We start from the raw sequence: 21,895 nt of genomic DNA, 5'->3' as shown, positions 1-21,895 counted from the left end.
AGAGGAAAGTCGGAAAGAACTCAAATACATGGAGGCTAAAGAGCATCCTACTAAAGACCAGGAAATTAAGGAAGAATTAAAAAAAGTCATGGAAACCAATGAAAATGAAAACACAACTGTTCAAAATCTTTGGGATACAACAAAGGCAGTCCTAAGAGGAAAGTATATAGCAATACAAGCCTTTCTCAAGAAACAAGAAAGGTCTGAAATACACAACCTACCCCTACACCTAAAGGAGCTGGAGAAAAAACAGCAAATAAAGCCTAAACCCAGCAGGAGAAGAGAAATAATAAAGATCAGAGCAGAAATCAATGAAATAGAAACCAAAAGAACACAAGAACAGATCCACAAAACTAGGAGCTGGTTCTTTGAAAGAATTAACAAGATTGATAAACCCCTAGCCAGACTTATCAAAAAGAAAAGAGAAAGGACCCAAATCAACAAAATCATGAATGAAAGAGGAGAGATCACAACCAACACCAAAGACATACAAACAATTATAAGAACATATTATGAGCAACTCTATGCCAGCAAATTAGATAACCTGGAAGAAATGGGTGCATTCCTAGAGATGTATCAACTATCAAAACTGAACCAGGAAGAAATAGAAAACCTGAACAGACCTATAACCCCTAAGGAAATTGAAGCAGTCATCCAAAATCTCCCAACAAACAAAAGCCCAGGGCCAGATGGCTTCCCAGGGGAATTCTATCAGACATTTAAAGAAGAATTAATACCTATTCTCCCGAAACTGTTCCAAACAATAGAAATGGAAGGAAAACTTCCAAACTCATTTTATGAGGCCAGCATTACCTTGATCGCAAAACCAGACAAAGACCCCATCCAAAAGGGGAATTACAGACCAATATCCTTGATGAACATAGATCAAAAATTCTCACCAAAATACTAGCCGTATGATCCAACAGTACATTAAAAGGATTATTCACCATGACCAAGTGGGATTTATCCCTGGGCTGCAAGGCTGGTTCAACATCCGCAAATCAATCAATGTGATACAATACATTAACAAAAGAAAGAACAAGAATCATATGATCCTCTCAATAGATGCAGAAAAAGCATTTGACAAAGTACAGCATCCTTCCTTGATCAAAACTCTTCAGAGTATAGGGATAGAGGGTACCTACCTCAATATCATAAAAGTCATCTATGAAAAACCTACAGTGAATATCATTCTCAATGGGGAAAAGCTGAGAGCTTTTCCCCTGAGGTCAGGAACGCGGCAGGGTTGTCCACTCTCACCACTGCTACTCAAAATAGTATTAGAAGTCCTAGCCACAGCAATCAGACAACACAGAAATCAGTGGCATTCCTATACACCAACAACAAGACCGAAAAGAGACAAATCAAGGAGTCGATCCCATTTACAATTGCACCCAAAACCATAAGATACCTAGGAATAAATCTAACCAACGAGGCAAAGGATCTGTACTCGGAAAATTATAAAATACTCATGAAAGAAGTTGAAGAAGACACAAAGAAATGGAAAAACGTTCCATGCTCATGGATTGGAAGAACAAACATTGTGAAGGTGTCAGTGCTACCTAGAGCAATCTACACATTCAATGCAATCCCCATCAAAATACCATCCACCTTTTCCGAGAAATGGAACAAATCATCCTAAAATTTGTATGGAACCAGAAGAGACCCCGAATAGCCAGAGGAATGTTGAAAAAGAAAAGCAAAGCTGGCGGCATCACAATTCCGGACTTCCAGCTCTATTACAAAGCTGTCATCATCAAGACAGTATGGTACTGGCACAAAAACAGACACAGATATCAATGGAACAGAATCGAGAGCCCAGAAATGGCCCCTCCACTCTACGGGCAACTAATCTTTGACAAAGCAGGAAAGAATGTCCAATGGAAAAAAGACAGTCTCTTCAACAAATGGTGTTGGGAAAATTGGACAGCCACATGCAGAAGAATGAACTGACCATTTCCTCACACCACACACAAAAATAGACTCCAAATGGTTGAAATACCTAAACGTGAGACAGGAGTCCATCCAAATCCTAAAGGAGAACACAGGCAGCAACCTCTTCGACCTCAGCCGCAGCAACTTCTTCCTAGAAACATCGCCAAAGGCAAGGGAAGCCAGGGCAAAAATGAACTATTGGGATTTCATCAAGATAAAAAGCTTTTGCACAGCAAAAGAAACAGTCCACAAAACCAAAAGACAACTGACAGAATGGGAGAAAATATTTGCAAATGACATATCAGATAAAGGGCTAGTATCCAAAATCTATAAAGAACTTATCAAACTCAACACCCAAAGAACAAATAATCCAATCAAGAAATGGGCAGAAGACAGGAACAGACGTTTTTCCAAAGAGGACATCCAAATGGCCAACAGACACATGAAAAAGTGCTCAGCATCGCTCAGCATCAGGGAAATCCAAATCAAAACCTCAATGAGATATTACCTCACACCAGTCAGAATGGCGAAAATTAACAAGTCAGGAAACGACAGATGTTGGCGGGGATGCGGAGAAAGGGGAACCCTCCTACACTTCTGGTGGGAATGCAAGCTGGTGCAACCACTCTGGAAAACAGTATGGAGGTTCCTCAAACAGTTGAAATTAGAGCTACCATACGATCCAGCAATTGCACTACTGGGTATTTACCATAAAGATACAAATGTAGGGACCCGAAGGGGTACGTGCACCCCAATGTTTATAGCAGCAATGTCCACAATAGCCAAACTGTGGAAAGAGCCAAGATGTCCATCGACAGATGAATGGATAAAGAAGATGTGGTCTATATACACAATGGAATATTATGCAGCCATCAAAAGGAATGAGATCTTGCCATTTGCAACGACGTGGATGGAACTGGAGGGTGTTATGCTGAGTGAAATAAGTCAATCAGAGAAAGACACGTATCATATGACCTCACTGATATGAGCAATTCTCAATCTCAGGAAACAAACTGAGGGTAGCTGGAGTGGTGGGGGGTGGGAAGGATGGGGTGGCTGGGTGATAGACATTGGGTAGGGTATGTGCTATGGTGAGCGCTGTGAATTGTGCAAGATTGTTGCATCACAGATCTGTACTTGTGAAACAAATAATGCAACATATGTTAAAAAAAAGAAAAAAGAAGGAGATAGCAGGAGGGGAAGAATGAAGGGGAGTAAGTCGGAGGGGGAGACGAACGATGAGAGACGATGGACTCTGAAAAACTGAGGGTTCTAGAGGGCGGAGTGTGGTGGGATGGGTTAGCCTGGTGATGGGTATTAAAGAGGGCACGTTCTGTGTGGAGCACTGGGTGTTATGCACAAACAATGAATCATGGAACACCACATCAAAAACTAATGATGTAATGTATGGTGATTAACATAACAATAAAAAATTTTAAAAAAAAGAAGGAAAACACTTTGAGAAGGAGCATGTTTGGGTACCCAGCATGAAGCACAAGGCTGCCATGTGTCATAACAAGAGCAAATAGTGACAACAACACTTAGGTAGTATTTTCTATGGCTCAGACAACATCCTAAACTCTTCACTTACAAGTCATGTAATCCTCTAAAACAACCTATGCGATAGGTACTATTATCATACCCATTTTACAGATGGCAAAACTGAGGCACAGGACCTGCCCAAGGTCCAGAATTAAGTGAGCAGGAGATATCAACTAGGCAGGGATATCAACTAGGCAGTCTGGCTTCAGAGTCCAAAGTTCACATAGGAAGCACTTGATAAGTATTTGATGAGTTAATAGGGAGAAAATGAACTTGGCCATAAGTAAAAACATGCACAAAGAGAATACAATTAGGAACAAAAGGACATTGACTTCTTTATTCCCAAACTAACCAAAGGGTGAGCAACCTGTGCGGAAGGAAGCCAGCTGGCACGTGAAGGATTCCACTTGCGAAATTCCTCCATCATTAAGAATCAGGTAGCATCATCGTTCCAAGAAGAAGGTGGACCACTAACATACACACAAGGGCAGTGCCTAAGGACTTTACAGATAGTCCCTGACTTACAATTTTTCAACTTTACAATGGTGTGAAAGAGACATGCATTCAGTAAAAACTGTACTTTGAATTTTGAATTTGGATCTTTTCCTGGGCTAGTGATTGGAGGCACAATCCTCGCTCATGATGCCGGGCAGGGGCAGGGGCAGCTCCCAATCAGCCTCAAGATCATGAGGATAAACAGTCGATACATTTACCACCATTCTGTATACCCAGACAACCATTCTCTTTTTCACTTTCAGTACAGTATTCAATAAATTACATGAGATATTCAACACTTTCTTATAAAATAGGCTTTGTGTTAGATGGTTTTGCCCAAAGGTAAATGTTTGAGGCACTTTAAAGTGGGCTAGGCTAAGCTATGACTTTCGGTGGGTTAGGTGTATCAAATGCATTTTCAACTTAAGATGGGCTTACTGGAACATAACCCCATTGTAAGTCAAGGAAGATCTGTACTACAAGTCGTTTTCTTTTCCAAAGACCAAGATTTGTGGCCTAAGTGATAAGTTATTCTGTCTGTCAAAACTTTGTTTTAACTGTAATCTGGCCTGGAAACATAACATAGTGGGGAATTTAGAAGTTATTTTTAAAACACCTTTTTATGGTTTGGATTTTGTATGTATAAGTGTAGGAGGGAATGGAAATTTCAAGAAAAAAAATCAAAGTACATAAAATACTCATTTTTCTTAGGACCCATTTATAGTCCCAAAGCCACTTTGATAGGGTCAAAACACACACACACACACACACACACACACACACACACAAATCTATTCTGTGCAACTGCTTGTTTGTAGTAAGATCACATTTGCGATATGGGTATTAGAGTTTGTTCAGACAATAATAACAAATGTTTTTAAATACTAGTACAAATGGAACTAGAAATTTCCAAAGGAAAGAATTTATAAACTTGTATTGTGTGTGTTTCTGTGAAGCAGGAAGAATACTTAGAACACAAGAAATATTCACAATATAGAAAACAAAGGGGTTTTTTGCCCCTGAACTTAGGGGTAAATACTAAAAGAGTTATTTAAAGAAACAAGGGCAGGGGGCATCATAAGGAAGGAACACGCAAAACTCGGTATCATTTTGCCATTAAAAATGTGGGGTGGTTGCCTCAGTTTCCCCAGCTTCTATTATCCCCAGCATCTGCTTCCTCTGATGGTCCCTTGGCATCCTCACAAACTTCTACAGATAGAATACGTGACCCAAGTTTTTCTAGGTCTTTCATGGTTCATTTCTTGATGTGGCGTTGTCCCTCAAGCTGACAACTCCTTTCAAATCTAGAGGTGGGGGGTTCTGCAGCTGGTAAGGTTTCACAAAATAGTCGAGGGCAGAGCCACCAGGCTGGGGACAAGGATGGCTAAGCCTTCCTTCTAGTCTTCCTGGCACCAGGCATGGGCTGGTGACATGGCCAGCACCAAGGCTGGGAGGATGAAAAACCAATTCGAGTTCAGTCAGCCAAGGACGGAGAAGGCAAAGAGGTCCCCGAAGGCCGGGAAGGCCAACTCTGTGCACCGTCAAGGAAGTCAGTAAGCATTGGCCAACATCAAAGCCAGGTTCCAGGCAGCCTTGTTTACTCCGTGTTCCACTTCATGCCACCTACCCACAGGTATTAAACATACCCAGAAAAAAATTCAGAGATCTGAAGGGGAATCCTGGCCCTAAACAAGGAAGAGGCGAAGAAGCCAGGGCTGCCCCATCGTGCCCAAACCAAAACCTGATGTTGCGCGCTTTCTGCACAAAGGGCTTTCCAAACACGAAGTCTTAAGCTCGAGGCTCCATGTGTAACAGAAGCAACTTTGATTTTTCTGCCCTGGGATTTGAATCCAAGAGATCTGGCACAGCATGAATTAGTGAACACTGACATTCTTCCCAGTCCTTAATAAGGTCTTTTTACTTTATTTCATTTCTCATAAGTAAAAATACTCTCAATTTTTCAGAAGCCCGCGGTTATATTTATGCCATCAGAAACAGAAGGCCTGACAAACACCAGCTGGGAACAACACAGTGCCTGCCTTAGAGTCGGCTTCCAATTCTGGAAGGGTTCTGCGCTGGACAGTCACGAATGAGAGTGTGCCCTATGCTGTTCTTTGAAGAGCATCTTTGTTTCCCGGGTGCTCTCCGAGGACAGTCCCACAGTGCTCCAAAGCCTCCCGCCACCACTTCCACACACGCCGTTTGATACGCCGTGTCGCCTTCTTCCTCCTCTTATTGAGGCATAACGTATAAAATGCATGAAGTATGCTGATGGCAAACAGATGACTTTGTATACTTTTAAGCCCTAACTCACCACCACCTGGGTCAAGATGGAGACTATTTCCAACATCCTGAAAGCTATCCTCGTACCCCTCACTGGTCAATCTTATCCCTTCTGTTGGTGTCCATTACTCCGATTTTCTTTTCAGCACAAATTAGCTTTGCCTGTTCTTGAATAAATATAAATGGTTTCAGGGGCGCCCGGGTGGCTCAGTCATTAAGCGTCTGCCTTTGGCTCAGGTCATGGTCCCAGGGTCCTGGGATCGAGCCCCACATCGGGCTCCCTGCTCGGCGGGAAGCCTGCTTCTCCCTCTCCCACTCCCCCTGCTTGTGTTCCCTCTCTCGCTGTGTCTCTCTCCGTCAAATAGACAAATAAAAAGAATCTTTAAAAAATATATAAATGGCTTCATACCATAGGTGCTTTTGTGGTTGGCTTCGTATGCTCGATAAGAAAAACTTATTCAGGGAGTTCAGTGAAAGCATTCACGTGAAATTCATTCAGTAGATGCTTATGTCAGTTTATTTCTAACAGCTTTGTCGAGGTATAACCGACGCACAATAAATCGTACATATTTGAGGTGTACAACTCGAGATGACTCACACATGCACCACAAAACTATCACCATCCTCAAGATAATGGGCATGTCCAGCACCCCAAAAGTTTCTTAGTACCCCTTGGCCATCCTCCTTTCCTCCCCTTCCCTCATCCCCCCAAACACTGATATGCTTTCAGTCGTTACACATTAGTTTACATCTTCTAGAAGTTTATATAAATGGAATAATACAGTATGTCTACTTTTTTATATAGGTTCTTTCACTCAGCATACTTATATTGAGATTCATCCATGTTACAGCATGTACTGATAACTCCCACCTTTTTATTGTGCAGCAGTATTTCTTAGTAGAGGTAGTGAACTAAGTTTTATTTATTCATTCACCTGTTGATGGACATTTGGGCTGTTTCCAGTCTATGGCAAATAAAGCCGTTATGAACATTCATGGGCAAATCTATGTATGGATACAAATTTCCTTTCCTCTTGGGTAAATATTGGACCCTATGATAGGTACGCATGTAACTATTTAAGAAAGTGCCAAACTGTTTTCCAAAGTCATTTACCATTTTTAATTCCCGTGTATGAGGAAACCAAGTCCTCCACATCCCCATCAGGATTTGGGATGATCAGTCTTTTTAATTTTAGCCACTCTACTGGGTGTGTAGTCATATCTCACTGTGGTTTCACGTTGTCAATTTGTATTTCCCTAATGACTAAAGACGTTGAGCATGTTCTCATAAGCTTACTTGACAACCGTTTATCTTCTTTGGTGGAGCATCATTTCAAATCTTTCGCTTACTTTTGTGTCGGGTTATTTTTTCCTTACTTTGACTACTGGGAGTTCCTTATATATCCTGGATACAAGTCCTTTATCAATTATATGATTCATAAATATTTTCTCTCAGTCAGTGGCTTGTCTTTTCACTCTGTTAAGAATGTCCTAGAACAGGGCACCTGAGTGGCTCGGTCGTTAAGCGTTTAGTTGTTATGGAGGAAGTTGAGACCATTGATTTGAGGTCTTTTTATCTTTATAGGTATTTAGTTACATAAATTTCCCCCTAAGTGCTGTGTTAGCAGCATTCCACAATTTCTGATTTTTCATGTTTTCGATTTCATTCAGGTCAAAGTACTTTCTAATTTCCCTTTCATTTCGTCTTTGACCCATGGATCATTTAGAAGTGTGTTATTTCCAGATTTGGGGGAATTTTCCAGATACATTTCCATCATTGATTTCTAATTGAATCCCATTGTGATCAGAGAATAAACTGTTTGAGACTTGAATCTTGTTATATTGAGACTTGTTTTATGGCCCAAAATATGACCTATCTTGGTAAGTGTTCATCAGGCACTGGAAAGAATGCATATGTGATTTTGTTTGAGGGATGTTCTACAAATGTCACTAGGTCAAGTTGGTTGATAGTCATGGTCAAGTCTTCTACATTCTTACTAATATCTCTGTCCACGTGTGCTATCAATGTTAGGAAGGGAATGCTGAAATCTCTGACCATACTCGTGGATTTGTCTGTTTCTTTTTGCAGTTACATCAGATTTTGCTTCAGTAATTTGAAGCTCTTTATTAGGTGCATAAATGTTTAGGATTATTATGTCCTCTTGATAAATTGGTTACTTTGGTTATCAAATGACCCTCTTTATCCCTGGTAATATTTTTTGCTCCAAAATTTACTTTATCTGATGGTAACAAGGTCCCTCCAGCTTTCTTTTGACTAGTGTTACTATGGTCTATCTTTTTCCATCCTTTTAACCCATGTGTGTCTTTATATTTAAGTGTGTTTCTTGTGGACAGGACACAGTTGTATGTCTTGTGTTTTATCCAATCTGCCAATCTCTGCCTTGGTTGAGTTGTTTTTGTGAATATTAATATAATCATATTTAAGTCTACCAGCTTGCTATTTGCTTTCTAGTTGTCCCATCTGTTATTTGATCCCTTTTCCTTTTTCTGTCTTCTTTTGAATTATTTGAAAATAATAATAATAATAATAAATTCTATTGTTTCCCTTTTTTTGACTGGTGAGCTAAAGTTCTTTGTTTTGTTATTTTAATGGTTGTTTTAGGGTTGATAGTAAACATCTTTAACTCATCAGTCTTCCTTCAAAGTAATATGATGCCATTTTACATGTATTATAAGAATCTTAAATACTATATTTCCATTTATCCTCTTCTGGCATTAACATTTTATTATACATATACTCCCCAACACATTGTTATTATTGCTTTATTTAGACTCGATCTTTAAAGGAGATTTAAATAATTTTTTTAAACCTTATATATTTATTCAAATCCTGGACGAACCCCTCTTGGGGTGCCTGGATGGCTCAGTAGGTTAAGCATCCAACTCTTGATTTTGCCTCAGGTCATGATCTCAGGGTCCAAAATCAGGCCCCATGTCATGAAATCAAAACTCCCTCAGCAGAGAGTCTGCCTCTCTCCCTCTCCCTCTGCCCCTCCCCCTGCCCCCCCAACTTGCACATGCACATTCTTTCTCTCCAAAATAAATAAATAAATCTTTAAAACTTTATACATTTACCCATGTAGTTATCATTTCTGGTGCACTCATTTCCTTTATGGAGATCCATATTTCAATCTGATACCATTTTCATTCTGCCTAAAGAACGTCCTGTAACAATTCTAGTGGTGCAAGTGTATGTACAGCATTTGTATGTCTGAAAAAAAATGTCTTTATTTTACCTTTTTTTTAAAATTTTACCTTTATTTTTGAAAGGGATTTTTTCTGAGTGGAGAATTCTAGGTTGACAGTTTTGTTCTTTCAGTGCTTTAAAGATGTTTCCCTCACAGGAGAGACAGGAGACAAGGAATCTGCTGTATCTTGATCTTTGTTTCTGTGAGTGTAACATGTCTCTTCTTTTTAGGGGCTGTTGAATTTTTTCTTTTTATTACTAGCTTTGAACAACTTCATTACGGTGTGACTTGTGCTATTTTCTTCATGTTGCTAGTGCCTGGAGTTCATTGATATTCCTGAGTTTATAGTTTTCATCAAATTTGGAACATTTTCTTTTTTTTAAAAGATTTTATTTATTTATTTGAGAGAGAGAAAGAGCATGAGAGGGGAGAGGGTCAGAGGGAGAAGCAGGCTCCCCGCTGAGCAGGGAGCCCGATGCGGGACTCAATCCCAGGACTCCGGGATCATGACCTGAGTTGAAGGCAGTCGCTTAACGAACTGAGCCACCCAGGCGCCCAGGAACATTTTCTAATTTTTCAAAATTTTCTTTTCTGTCACCCCCTCCCCCCTCTTCTTTTGGTATTCTCATTGCACAGATATAAGCCCACGTGAAGTTGTCCCATGAATGCTCATGAATGTTCTATTCATTTTTTAAAATTCTTTTCTCATTCTGTGTTTTGTTTCAAAAAGTTTCTAGCTTTCTATCTTCAAGCTCATTCATCTTTCTTCTACACTGTCCAATCTGCCATTAATCCCATCCAGCATATTTTTCATTTTAGACTTTGTCATTTTCAACCTGAGAAGTTTGATAAGGTTTTTTTAGTTATCATCTGTGGTTCTATTTAACTTTCTGAATCTGTGAAATACTGTCTTAATAACTTCTAATAGCCTTTTTTTTTTTCAAATTCTAAAATCCATGTCAGTTCTGAGTTGGCTTCAATTGATTGTTCTCCTCTTTATGAAGAACAGTGCTGTTTTTGTGCTCCTGTGGGTGCCTGGTCATCTTTGAGCAAATGTCAGACATCTTAAATTGTACCTTTTTGGGTGCTAGATATTTTTACATTCCTATATTCATGAGCTTTGTGCTAGAATAGTTACATCATTCAGGAACAGTTTGATCCTTTCGTTTATGATTTCCTTACATTTATGATTTGTTAGTTAGGTCCAGAGCAGTACACAGTCTAGGGTCAATTACTCCCCCAGGACCTTGGCAAGAGTTTCCTGAGTATTCTCTCCAATGTCCCCTGGATTGTGAGTTTTTAAAGTCTGGCTGCTAGGAAGAGTCACTACTTCTGGTACTGCACGAGTGCTGGACATTGTTTCCTTCAATCATTTTGGATGGTTCTTTCCCAATCTCAGGCTGTTGTGTCCCATGCCTGTGCTCACTGGTCCTCCCTGAGGAGGACCCCTGCGGTCTCTGTGTCTTCTCTCAGTGTCGCTCCACTCTCTGGTACTCTGTCCTGCAGACTCTTGCCATCACGGTCTCGCTGGACTCTCAAGCTCCTCAAATCAAGGAGTCCAGTGGGTTCTGCCTGGGTTCCCATTCTCACTTCACTCCAAGGGTAAGAAACTCTCTCAAGGCAGTTAGCTGGGGAAATTTTAGGGTTCAACTCATTTGTTTCCCATCTCTGAGAAATCGTTGCCTTATGCTGACCAATATCCATAGTTTTGAAAACCATTGCTTCATATATGTTGTCTGGTCATGTTTTGTTTGGATTGTTTCAGGGAGAAGGTAAGGGGAAATCCAGTCCCTGTTGCTCTATCTTGGCCATTGTGCTCTTGTTCTAGATGGGAAGGTAAATCCAATCTTGGCTGGAATCAGAAAATTATTTTTTAATTTTGTTCAGTGTTATCTTGTATGGATACACTATAATTATTTACCCATTCTGTTGTTGATAGACTTTTGCATTATTGCCAATTTTGAGTAACTGTAAATGAAACTGGTTTGAATATTTTTACACATATTTTGGTGGGTACATGCACTCATCTCCCTTGGGTAAATAGTTAAGAGTAGAATAGCCCGGTCACTGAATAGACATATGTTTAGCTTTAAGAGACGCTGCCAAACAGTTTCCAAAGGGGTCCGCTATTTTAAACTCCCACCAGCAATGTATGGAAATTCCAGTTGCTCCACATCCTCATCAGCACTTGGTACTGTCCGTGTTTTTCATTTTAAGCTATTCTGGTGGTATCTCATTTTAATTCGTATTTCCCTAAGGACTAATGATTTTGACTGAGCACCTTTTCATATGCTTATTGGCCATAAGAATATCCTCTTACATGAAGTGTGTATTCAAGTCTTTGGTCCATTTTAAAAAATTGGATTGCTTAACTTTCTTAATGACCAGCAGGGGTTTTTTTTACATATGTATTCTGAACATGAATTTTTGTCAAATATATTATTGTGACTATCCTCACCTGTTTATGACTTATCTTTTCCCTCTTTTTCTTATGATGTATTTCGATAAACAAAAGTCATCAATTTCAACATAGTCCAGTTCTTTGGGTGTCTTGTTTAAGAAATTCTTACCCACCACAAATCATGAAGATAGTTTCATATATTTTCTTCTAAAAACATTACTGTTTTTTCCTTCTTTCTTCTTGAATACAGCAGCAATGATATGAGAAATTATATGTAGCTTAAAAACTTCTTTTTGCCCTTCTATCGGCCTTCTGTTCAATATCCAACTGTATGACACTGTCAACAGGCAATGTGAAGTCATGGGCTGCACATCCTACTACACTAATAGTAGGCTCTAAACCCATTACAAACAAGGTCCCCTGCTGTTGACATCATGACTTGTTAATCAGTTAGCAAAACAAATATTTTACTTCACCCTTACTTCATTCTGTAGTGTCTCTGTTCTTTTTGTTTGAGAGTTTCTATAAATAACAGGTTGAAGAGCCCTTTTCTTTGGCTGGGGGCCCAAGGAGTGAGTTATAATTTCCTTCTTCTAGTTTTTCATTGTTTTCTAAATTCTTTATAAGACGTGCATACTTTAATTTAAAACGTAAACTTAAAAAAAAGCCATATTGAGCAGTTGTGATGAAAGTATACGTATGTTTTTTCATTTGTAGGAGTAAAATACGACATTTCACAGCTCTTTCCGGAACAGATTATGTTGACTATACACGTTATGACTTATAAAATCAACTTGCTCGGTCAATGTCTGTTGGGCAGACACCATAGAACAGTTTCATTAACTTAAAAGCTTTCTACAATTTCCATAGTTTCCCTTATTAATAACGTATGGTTTTTATTAAAGTCTTGGTCAAGTTTTTTTTTTTTTTCCTACTCTTGGTCTTACCTTATCTGCAAATGAAGCCACAGAAAGCTTTAAAAATACAATGATTTGCCAACTGTCATTAAAAATTACCAAGAACCCGGTGATGGGTATTAAGGAGGGCGTGTACTGCATGGAGCACTGGGTGTTATATGAAAACAATGAACCGTGGATCACTACACCAAAATCTAATGATGTATTGTATGGTGACTAACATAACATAATAAAATAAAATAAAATTTAAAAAAAATAAAAAATAAATAAAAATTACCAAGAACAGAGGTTGAGCAATCCTTTGTGATACTCTCCTTGTTGCAGGAGCAAGAGGAAGACACCTGGATAGAAATATCTGAAAAGAGCTACTGACGCTCTGCACCAGAGTTCTCTTCTCCTGCACCAATGTGAGACAGAGATGTATCCAGTCACCTGAGCCATATTTAGAAAAGCATAGTTTACTTGACAGCATTTACAAATTATGTCTTTTCCTCAGAATAACTTACACTGCAGAAATGCTTCCATATGCTAAAGTTGGACATGCTATTGTAATGAAAAAGAAAAAGAGAGGTCTTTTAGTGGGTAGTTTTCATATACATACTAAACTGCAAGATGCACAAATTAGTAATGCTGTCCCTTAAGAATTCACCATAAATGGTTTTCCAATTCTTTCTGCCGCTCTCTGCTACAGATTGGGAGTGGATTGTCATAAAACAATGGGTCAGCAGGGATTCAATTTTGATTTATCTAAGCAATGAGAGCAACTTGAGAGCAATCATAATTCTTATGTTTTAATGAAAAAATAGACTTTTTTCTCCAATCTTTTGTGTTCCTTCAAGTTCCGGAAGGAGACAACTCCCAACTTCAAATTCCAAAACACATATACATGCAGTTCACTCCTCTCTATCAGACTTTAGAGTGGCGGTCTACCAACTATGGGCATGGGCCAAATCCAGGTAACCACCAGTTTTTGTAAATAAAGTTTTATTGGAATACAGTCATGCACAGTCATTTACCTATTGTCTACGGCTGCCTTTGTGCTACAAAAGCACAGCTGAGTAGTTACAACAGAAACTTTGTAGCCCAGAAAAGCCTAAAATAGTCACAACTGGTCCTTTACAGAAAACCCATTTCTGACCCTTGTTTTACTAAGTACCTACTTCTCCCGTTGCAGAAATAGATGGATGCTACCATTGTCAGTACCTCTGCCAGGATTCTTAGGATAGAAGCAGGCAGGATGACAGCCACAGTTCCACAAAGCTCTAATGAAACAGCAGGAAGAAATTCAACACCCAAGAAAGTATTGAATCCTTTCTTCTCTAGGGTGAATGACAATGACTCTGGCAGCCAAAATGCATATAATTATACTTGAAAGCTGTCCTAAAATGTATGTTCTCCAAGGAAATTAATCTATAAAGGATTTTGAAAAAGACATTAATGTATCTTTCTACTGCAAAGTTCTTAACAATATTTTGGGGAGATACCATATGCCAAGATGGGATACTCTCGGCTCAATTTTAAAATTCAACATTCCAGGGGTGCCTGGGTGGCTCGGTCGGGTAAGCGTCTGCCTTCAGCTCAGAGTCCTGGGATCATGGTCTCGGGGTCCTGGGATGGAACCCTGCATCAGACTCCCTGGTCAGTGGGGCGTCTACTTCTCTCCCTCTCTCTGCCCCTCCCCCTACTCGTGCTCTCTCTCAAATAAATAAATAAAATCTTTAAAAATAAATAAAATAAAATTCAACATTCCAAAGTAACTCATAAGCCTTTTTTCTTTCATTTCTCAGAACAAATACTTAAGAAAGATGAAGGCAATACCTATTTGTGAACCTTTTGTTCAGGATAGATAGATAGATAGATAGATCGATCCTATATCCTACATCATATATATATATATATATAATCAGTCATCAGGCTAACTTGAAAGATTAAGAGAAACAGCAAAGTAAGTTGATCATTTATAAAATATTTTCAGCTATGATGGTCTATTTGAGCAACAAGAACAAAACACTGGCAAACTGATTCAACTATTCAACAATTCATTCGACAATAGAGTCAACAATTCAACTATTAGGATTAACAACCCTGAGACTTTTAAACAGTAATAAATAATGTAACTTAATAATGAAAAGACAGGTGTCTTAGTCCACGCCAGCTACTATAACAAAAATCCCATAGATTGGGGGAGAGGGGGCTTATCAAAAACATACATTTATGTTTCACAGTTCTGGAGGCCCAGACGTCCGAGATTAAAGGGCTGGCAGATTTGGTGTCTGGGAGAGCCAATTTCACGGTTGATAGACAGCCGGCTTCTCACTGTACCTTCCCCTAGTAGAGGGGGCCAGAGATTTCTTTAGGATCTCTTTTATTAGGGCAATAATCCCCTCATGACCAAATCACCTCCCAAGTGCCCCACCTCCAAATACCATCACACTGGGGATTAAGTTTCAACATATAAATGTGGGGGGACACATTCAGTCTTTCATATTCCACCCTTGTCCCCCAAAATTCATGTCCTTCTTGTATGCAAAATATATTCATTCCGTCTGAATAGCCCCCAAATTCTTAACTGGTTCCAGCATCAACATTAAAGTCTAGGTCCAAAGTCCAATCTAAATATCACCTAAATTCGTACAATTCACCTGAGGCAATCTGCTCTCCAAATGTGAACCTGCTGGATCAAAGCTGTTTCGTGCTTCTGAAATACAACGGTGAGACAGGCACAGGACAGGCAGTCCCTTTCCAGATGGGAGAAAGAGGAAAGAAGAAAGGAGTAACAAGTCCCACGCAAGTCCAAAACCCAAGGGGGCAAATTCCCTTAGACCTTAAGGCTCAAGAATAATCCTCTTTGGCCTGATGCTCTGGCTCTCCAGACTCAATGGGACAGTGCTTCTGCCGGCAGCTTTGCTGGGTAAGGTTGAGGCCCCAAGGCTCCTGGTTGCCCTGCCCCCACAGCTTTGGGCAGCCCTGTCCCCTCTGTGGCTCTCCAGGGTTAGGGCCTGGGATCATGGCTCTGCTGGGAGGCCTGATCCTTTGAAATCAAGATGGAGGCAGCCACGCCCCTGCAGCTCGCTGGGCACAGCCCGCGCCTCACCCGGTTGCCGGAGCAGCACCTGGGGCAGCCGAGGAGAGAGTGGAGACCACCTAGAGAGGTGGTAGCTGGAGGGTCGGGCACAAGCAACCCCTCCTTTGCATTCTCCCATTGTCTTGGAAAATATTCCCTGGTTTCTGTGAGATGGTGGACTAGTCTCTCATTATCAAATGGTCTCTTGGCCACACCCTTAGTGTTGTCTCCTGAAGACTTTCTCTTTCTCTTCAAGACGGATTAGCTGAGAATTTTCCAAATCTTTAAGTTCTATGCTCAGCTTTCTTTCCAATTAACAATTCCATCTTTAAGTCATTTCTCCTTTCTCACATTTTACCACAAGCAGGCGAGAGAAACCAGGCCACTCCTTCCACATTTTGCTTTGAAATAGCTTCAGCTAAATATCTAATTTCATCGCTTGCAAGTGCTACCTTCCACAAAGGCGAGAACACGAACACAATTCGGCCAAGTTTTGTTTTTTTGTTTTTTTGCCACTTTATACCAAGCCTGGCTTGTCCTCCAGTTTCCAATAACATGTTCTTCATTTCTGTCTGAGACCCATCCTTCACCATCCGCAGTCCAGCACCTTCCTGTTTGGGATCACCGTTCTCTGAGCAGATGAGGCTTTCTCTACAGCCCTCCTCTCCCCTTTCTAAGCTCGCACCACAAACACCTTGAAAAGTCCACCCGTGGCAGTGTAGGCTCCTCCTAGCACGCACTTCCCTGTTCTTCCGGTCCCTGCCCGCCACCCGGTTCCAAAGCCACCCCCACCATCTCATGCATTTGTCAGAGCAGCACCCCCACTTCCCAGTGCCCGTTTTTGTCAGAGTCAGTTGGGGCTGCTAAAAGAAAGTACCAGACACTGGTGGCTTATAAACAAGAGAACTTCTCACCGTTCTGGAGGCTAGAAATCCAAGATCAAGGTGCCTTTTCTGGCTGGCAGATTTCTTTTTTTTTTTTCCATGTAGTACGTGCCCTCTTTAATACCCATCACCAGGCTAACCCATCCCCCGACCCTCTCCCCTCGAGAACCCTCAGTTTGTTTCTCAGAGTCCATAGTCTTTCATGGTTCGTCTCCCTCTCCGATTTCCCCCCTTCATTTTTCCCTTCCTACTATCTTCTTTTTTTTTTTTAAACATATAATGTATTATTTGTTTCAGAGGTACAGGTCTGTGATTCATCAGTCTTACACAATTCACAGCGCTCACCATAGCACATACCCTCCCCAATGTCCATCACCCAGCCACCCCATCCCTCCCAGGGCAGGCAGCAAGCTCTCTCCAGACTCTAATAAGAGCTCTAATCCCTTTCATCAGGGCTCCTCTCCCCTGACATAAGTACCTGCCAAAGGCCCCACTAGCAGATACCATCATACCGGACATGAGGTTTCAACATGTGAATTTAGGGGGGGACACAAACATTCAGTCTACAGGAGTTGTCCTCTCTGACTTCCTGAAATTATGAATGGGAATAATGCAGTGAAGTGAGAGGGGTATAAATTTCCAGTGACTCTAACAAAATGATGCTTAGACCTTGGCCCGGTTTTCTATTCATTCATTCATTCATTCAGTTGGTCACTCAACAAGTATTTTATTGAACACCTACAACATGCCAGGCTGCCTTCCAGGAGCTGGGAAGACAGCAGTTTCGTGGAGCTAACATCCCAGCAGGGCATACAATACAATACAGTTCATATCTGGTCTGGAAAAACAAAGCCAGAACATAAGCCACAGACCTAAAAGAAGTTAGACGATGCAGACAAAAGCATTAAGAATCTTGCAAGAAGGATCTCATCCAGGCAAACCCTTGTGCATACTCTTGTCTGCTCCCTTGTCTCCCAGATTTCCGCTGTGAAATCCCTCTCTCGGGAAAGCTTCCCCACCAACTCGGTCACACTCAGATACGAACGCCTGACCTACCATCCTTCTCAGAAGTGTCTGCATTTTGTGACTTACAGAGAGGAGGAGCGCCTAGGTAGCAGAAAGGGGTTTTCGGGACCTACTCAGAGTCACCTCATGCATCTGCTTCTAAGGAAGCATTTATCATGCACCTGTTCTGGTTCAGCTTGTTTCGGCAGCAGCGAATAGCTCATCTGCTACAAAACCCACAGAGCCTGAAGGGAGGCATGCTTGATACTGTCCGTGTGTCCCCCACCCCCATGTTCTGTCCACCATTCTCCATCCAGCCCTGTTGCCTTGGAGGCCGGCCTCTGAGGACCGGACCAAGGGATTTTTGTCTTCTTTTGGTTGGGCTCAGCTCAAGGGAGTCCCCAGGCGGAAATGGAGAAGGGGAGGAAAGAGAGGGCCAGCTCTTAATTTCCCTGCTCCCTCCCTGCCTGGCTGCTGGTTGCCTGGGGCTACGTCCTCCTAGCAAAGATCAGGGCTCCCCATGGGGCTCCTCTTGCATATAGCTACAGTTAAAGCTCTAGCTAGCTCTCTCTGTAACCATTAGTACCCGCGGCCCCTGAAGGTGCCCCTAGAGGGGGTCAAAGCTCCACGCTGGTGCTCCACCACTCCCGGGTGGGTAGTCTTCTCAGTGCCCTCTCCCTCGGGGTCGCATCCTCAAGGACACAGCCAGCAACACCAGCGATGCTCTCAGGTTGGACCCTGACTCTGGGCACCAGCTTCATTTTTAAGCTCCGAGGATTTAGGAGGGAGAGGAGGACTGGTGAACATTCTAAAAGGGGTGCTCCCTTCTCAAGATTAGCGGCGACTCCCCCCCAAAGAGAACCAAACTCGGGCAGATGCCTGGAGTGCCCCTAGCCCCTTGTGTGGAGAAGCAAAGCCTCTGAATGGTCGTGGCTTACCTTTCTGTGTTCAGTGGAGGGCTGTGGGCAGACGAGCTGGAGTCCAAGCAGTAGGAGGGAACCCAGGACGCTGAGAAGGAAAAACAGCAACAGGCAGGGCCGTGAGTGTGTCACGGGCAACAGCACCCAGTCAAAGGCAGCAGCTCTGCCTCAACCCTGGAAGGGAGAGAACAGCCCAACCCCCTCCCCGGGATGTGACCCAGCCAAGGTGCCAAGCGCCAGCCTCGATGCAGGGAAGGCAGCCCAGGGCTGTGTGCTTGGCCAAGGCGGGGGGCAGATCTGGGATCAAACCCTTTACCACTCACCAGCAGGGTTTCTAGGTCAGGGTGTGGAACCTCAGGAGCCCCAGTCTCCTCCTGGGTAAGAGGGGGCCGACAACAGAAGCTGGCTCAGAGGTTTGGGGAGGACGGACACAGAGAAAGTGCTAGTGCATGCTTGGTCCTAGTGGAGCTGGTCAGGTCCAGATAAAGGTGGGGCTCTGAACCTGGCCAGGGAAGCTCCTCTCCTACACCCCATGCTTCCCTTGGAGGCTTCCCTCTGCCCGTTCTTGGCCCTCTCGTGTCACAGATGTTCTCCATGGGCGGGATTAGCTGTGTTAAGCCCTACTGTCACCAGCCCTGATTAGGACTTGTCATCAAATAAAGGGAAGGTATGGTATAGGAGCCAGCTGGCCCTGAGACAGCAGGGTGTGCTGGGAGGGATGACGCCTTGGATTCGAACACATTGAGACTAGAATCCCAGCTCCACCATTCCCATCTGGGTGATCCTGGGCAAGCTAATGTCTCTGACCCTCAATGTCCTCACCTTCTGGAGGGATCACGGGATGACAGAGGTGGAAACCCCCACACAGCTGGTTAGTCAGAGGAGAGACAAACATTGTGAATTAACTAAAATGCCCGAAGTCCCTTGACTTGAAATCATCAATGCCATTGTTTGAAGCCTCCCTGCAAAAAGGGCACTTGTCCTACTTGGTTGTCTTTTGGATCCTTTTCTAGGGTTTAACCCTGAGGACAGTTGAGTGACCCGGGTGGTCCTCACCCTTTTTTAAGGCTTCCAACACAATTGTGAGATGTGAAACACTGCTCCAGTCCAAGCAGAACTCACTGTGTGGAGGTAGACATGAGGAAACCTGTCTGAACGTGGGGGTTAGGGCGTGTGGAGTTAGAAAAGCCTCCCACCATCTCTAAGTATCCTAAATGCTGCACTAAGCTCCTCTTTGTATGAAAATTAGCCAAGCCCTGGCAGACCACCCAGAATGGATATGAACAGACTGGTCAGAGATGGCAATGGGGCAGGAATCGGGGCGAGGGGGACATGTAATGAGGTGCCAGATGCATCCTTTCCAAGGCTGTCTTAGACTTGCGGCTGGGGCCCCAAAGCTGAGGCCCAAGGGTAGTACATAGACACCCATTCCAAACAGGAAGGGCTGCACCCTCTATTGAGGACCAGAAAAGGAGGTGCCCCCTCTGCCCCACCCTCATCCCATGTTGTCGCCCCTCCCCACCTCCAGCCTGCACAAGGAGCGGGCCAGAGGATGAGAGAAGTTTGCCCTGTGTGGATTTCTTTGAAGAGAGATGCAGGAGTGCTGAAGACAGCCCCCTCCTCTCCTGTAGGAGAAGAAAAGTCAGAGGTCCCTCCCCAGACAAGCAAGAAGGACTACCATGTAGAGAGCTTTATCTGAGCCCCCATGTTTGGGATATAAGGACTCGTGCCAGATTCTCCCCTGAAAAGTAGCTAAAGGACAAAACCTAGCTGGAGTGTCTGGGAGGGCAGAGTGGAGAGAGAGGGCTGGAGTGGGGACAGCCTACATTTCTGGAACTTGCAGGGACAGAAGATGCTGGCTTTTTCCCGTCAATTGAATGCAGGCACCGTGAAACGCTGGGTTTAGGTTGTCTAGAAAGGACCTCATCAAAGGCTGCTTGCTGGGGTCAGGTGATGTGTGGTGGGTACCCATGGAGTATGGGACTTGGGGGAGGGTCATAAAGAGATGTGTAGCAGGAGACCCCAAGTGAGGGGGAGGTTCTTAAGGACCACCCAAAGTGCCCCAGGAGAGAATGCAGAACTTAGACATCTGCCAACCCACGATCAGCAACACCAGATCACCAGGAGCACCAAGTCCATGGAAACCCTCTGCCCAGTTACCTCTCCTCTCCCCTGCTCCACCCTGGAGCCCCCAACAGTGGCAGAGGGAGGGGCCGGGCAGAGAACTGGGCTGTGAGAATCAAAGAGTTGGTTTATAACTTGCTGAGGATCTGGCCAGTGCTGTCCAATAGAACTTTCTATGACAATGGAAATGTTCTTTTTCTGCACTATCCAGTGCACAGGTACACGGATCTGATGGTGAAGTGACTCATGTTTCAGAAGAATACCAAAAACTACTGAAGGAAAACTAAAACTACAGCTTCTAAAAGCCAGGCATTCCACCAATAAGGCTCTCCCTTCCTACACATATACCTTTTTTGGACTTTTCTTTTTAAAGATTTGTTTATGTATTCCAGAGAGAAAGAGAGCAGGGGGAGGCGCAGAGGGAGAAGGTGGGAGAATCTCAAGCAGACTCCCCGCTGAGCTTGGAACCCGATATGGGGCTCAATCTCACCACCCTGAAATCATGGCCTGAGCCGATATCATGACCAGAGCCAAATTCAAGAGTCGGACGCTTAAGAGTTGGACTGAGCCACCCAGGTGCCCTTTCTTTGGATTTTTTGATACTTAAAAACAAGACTGCTCATTAACCTGCAACAAACAAGAAAACTGCCCAAGATGTCCTCCAGCCACAAGGCAGGGGCATCTAAAGGAGTGGGTGTGAACACACTGGTGGGAAGAGAACAGGGATGTTCTAGCTGAATCCTTACTGGATCCAGTTTGTCCTCCAAACCTGGGTGCATGTGCATCCCAACTAGGAAGTCCATGCTCCTTAGTTACATGAGCTTGTGCAAATAAATCCTCTATGGACCTTCGTTTCCCCATCTGTAAAATGGGAATAATATGACCTGTCCGGCCTCCCTCAAATGAGTTAAGGTGAAAGACAGCCTTTCATGAACCTGTGCCTACAACTCTGAATCATGATAACACATTCTGGCACTGTTTACTCATTAAAAAAAAAAAAAAAAAACTAGATTGGAGTGGTTTTGTTAAAAAAACAAACACCAGCTCCATAAATGTGTTATACCTCAGCCCTTCCAAGTTCTTGGCAGACAGCTAAGCCACGTATTTATAATGCAA

General features: G+C 42.8%; 1 protein-coding gene across 2 annotated transcripts in view; it reads right to left on the bottom strand.

The window, feature by feature from the left end:
* THSD4 (thrombospondin type 1 domain containing 4) overlaps positions 1-21,895 on the bottom strand; it is a 581,008-nt gene that overhangs the window by 520,542 nt on the left and 38,571 nt on the right. For both annotated transcript variants that reach the window (XM_027572149.2, XM_027572150.2), the window contains exon 3: positions 18,674-18,743. In XM_027572149.2, the coding sequence (XP_027427950.2) occupies positions 18,674-18,743 (70 nt within the window). The remainder of the gene's footprint in view (positions 1-18,673; positions 18,744-21,895) is intronic.

This window comes from Zalophus californianus, chromosome 6 (genome assembly GCF_009762305.2).
Source record: "Zalophus californianus isolate mZalCal1 chromosome 6, mZalCal1.pri.v2, whole genome shotgun sequence".
Taxonomy (NCBI): domain Eukaryota; kingdom Metazoa; phylum Chordata; class Mammalia; order Carnivora; family Otariidae; genus Zalophus; species Zalophus californianus.
The sequence above is the reverse complement of the archived record's forward strand: the minus strand, read 5'-3'. Positions and strand labels throughout refer to the sequence as shown.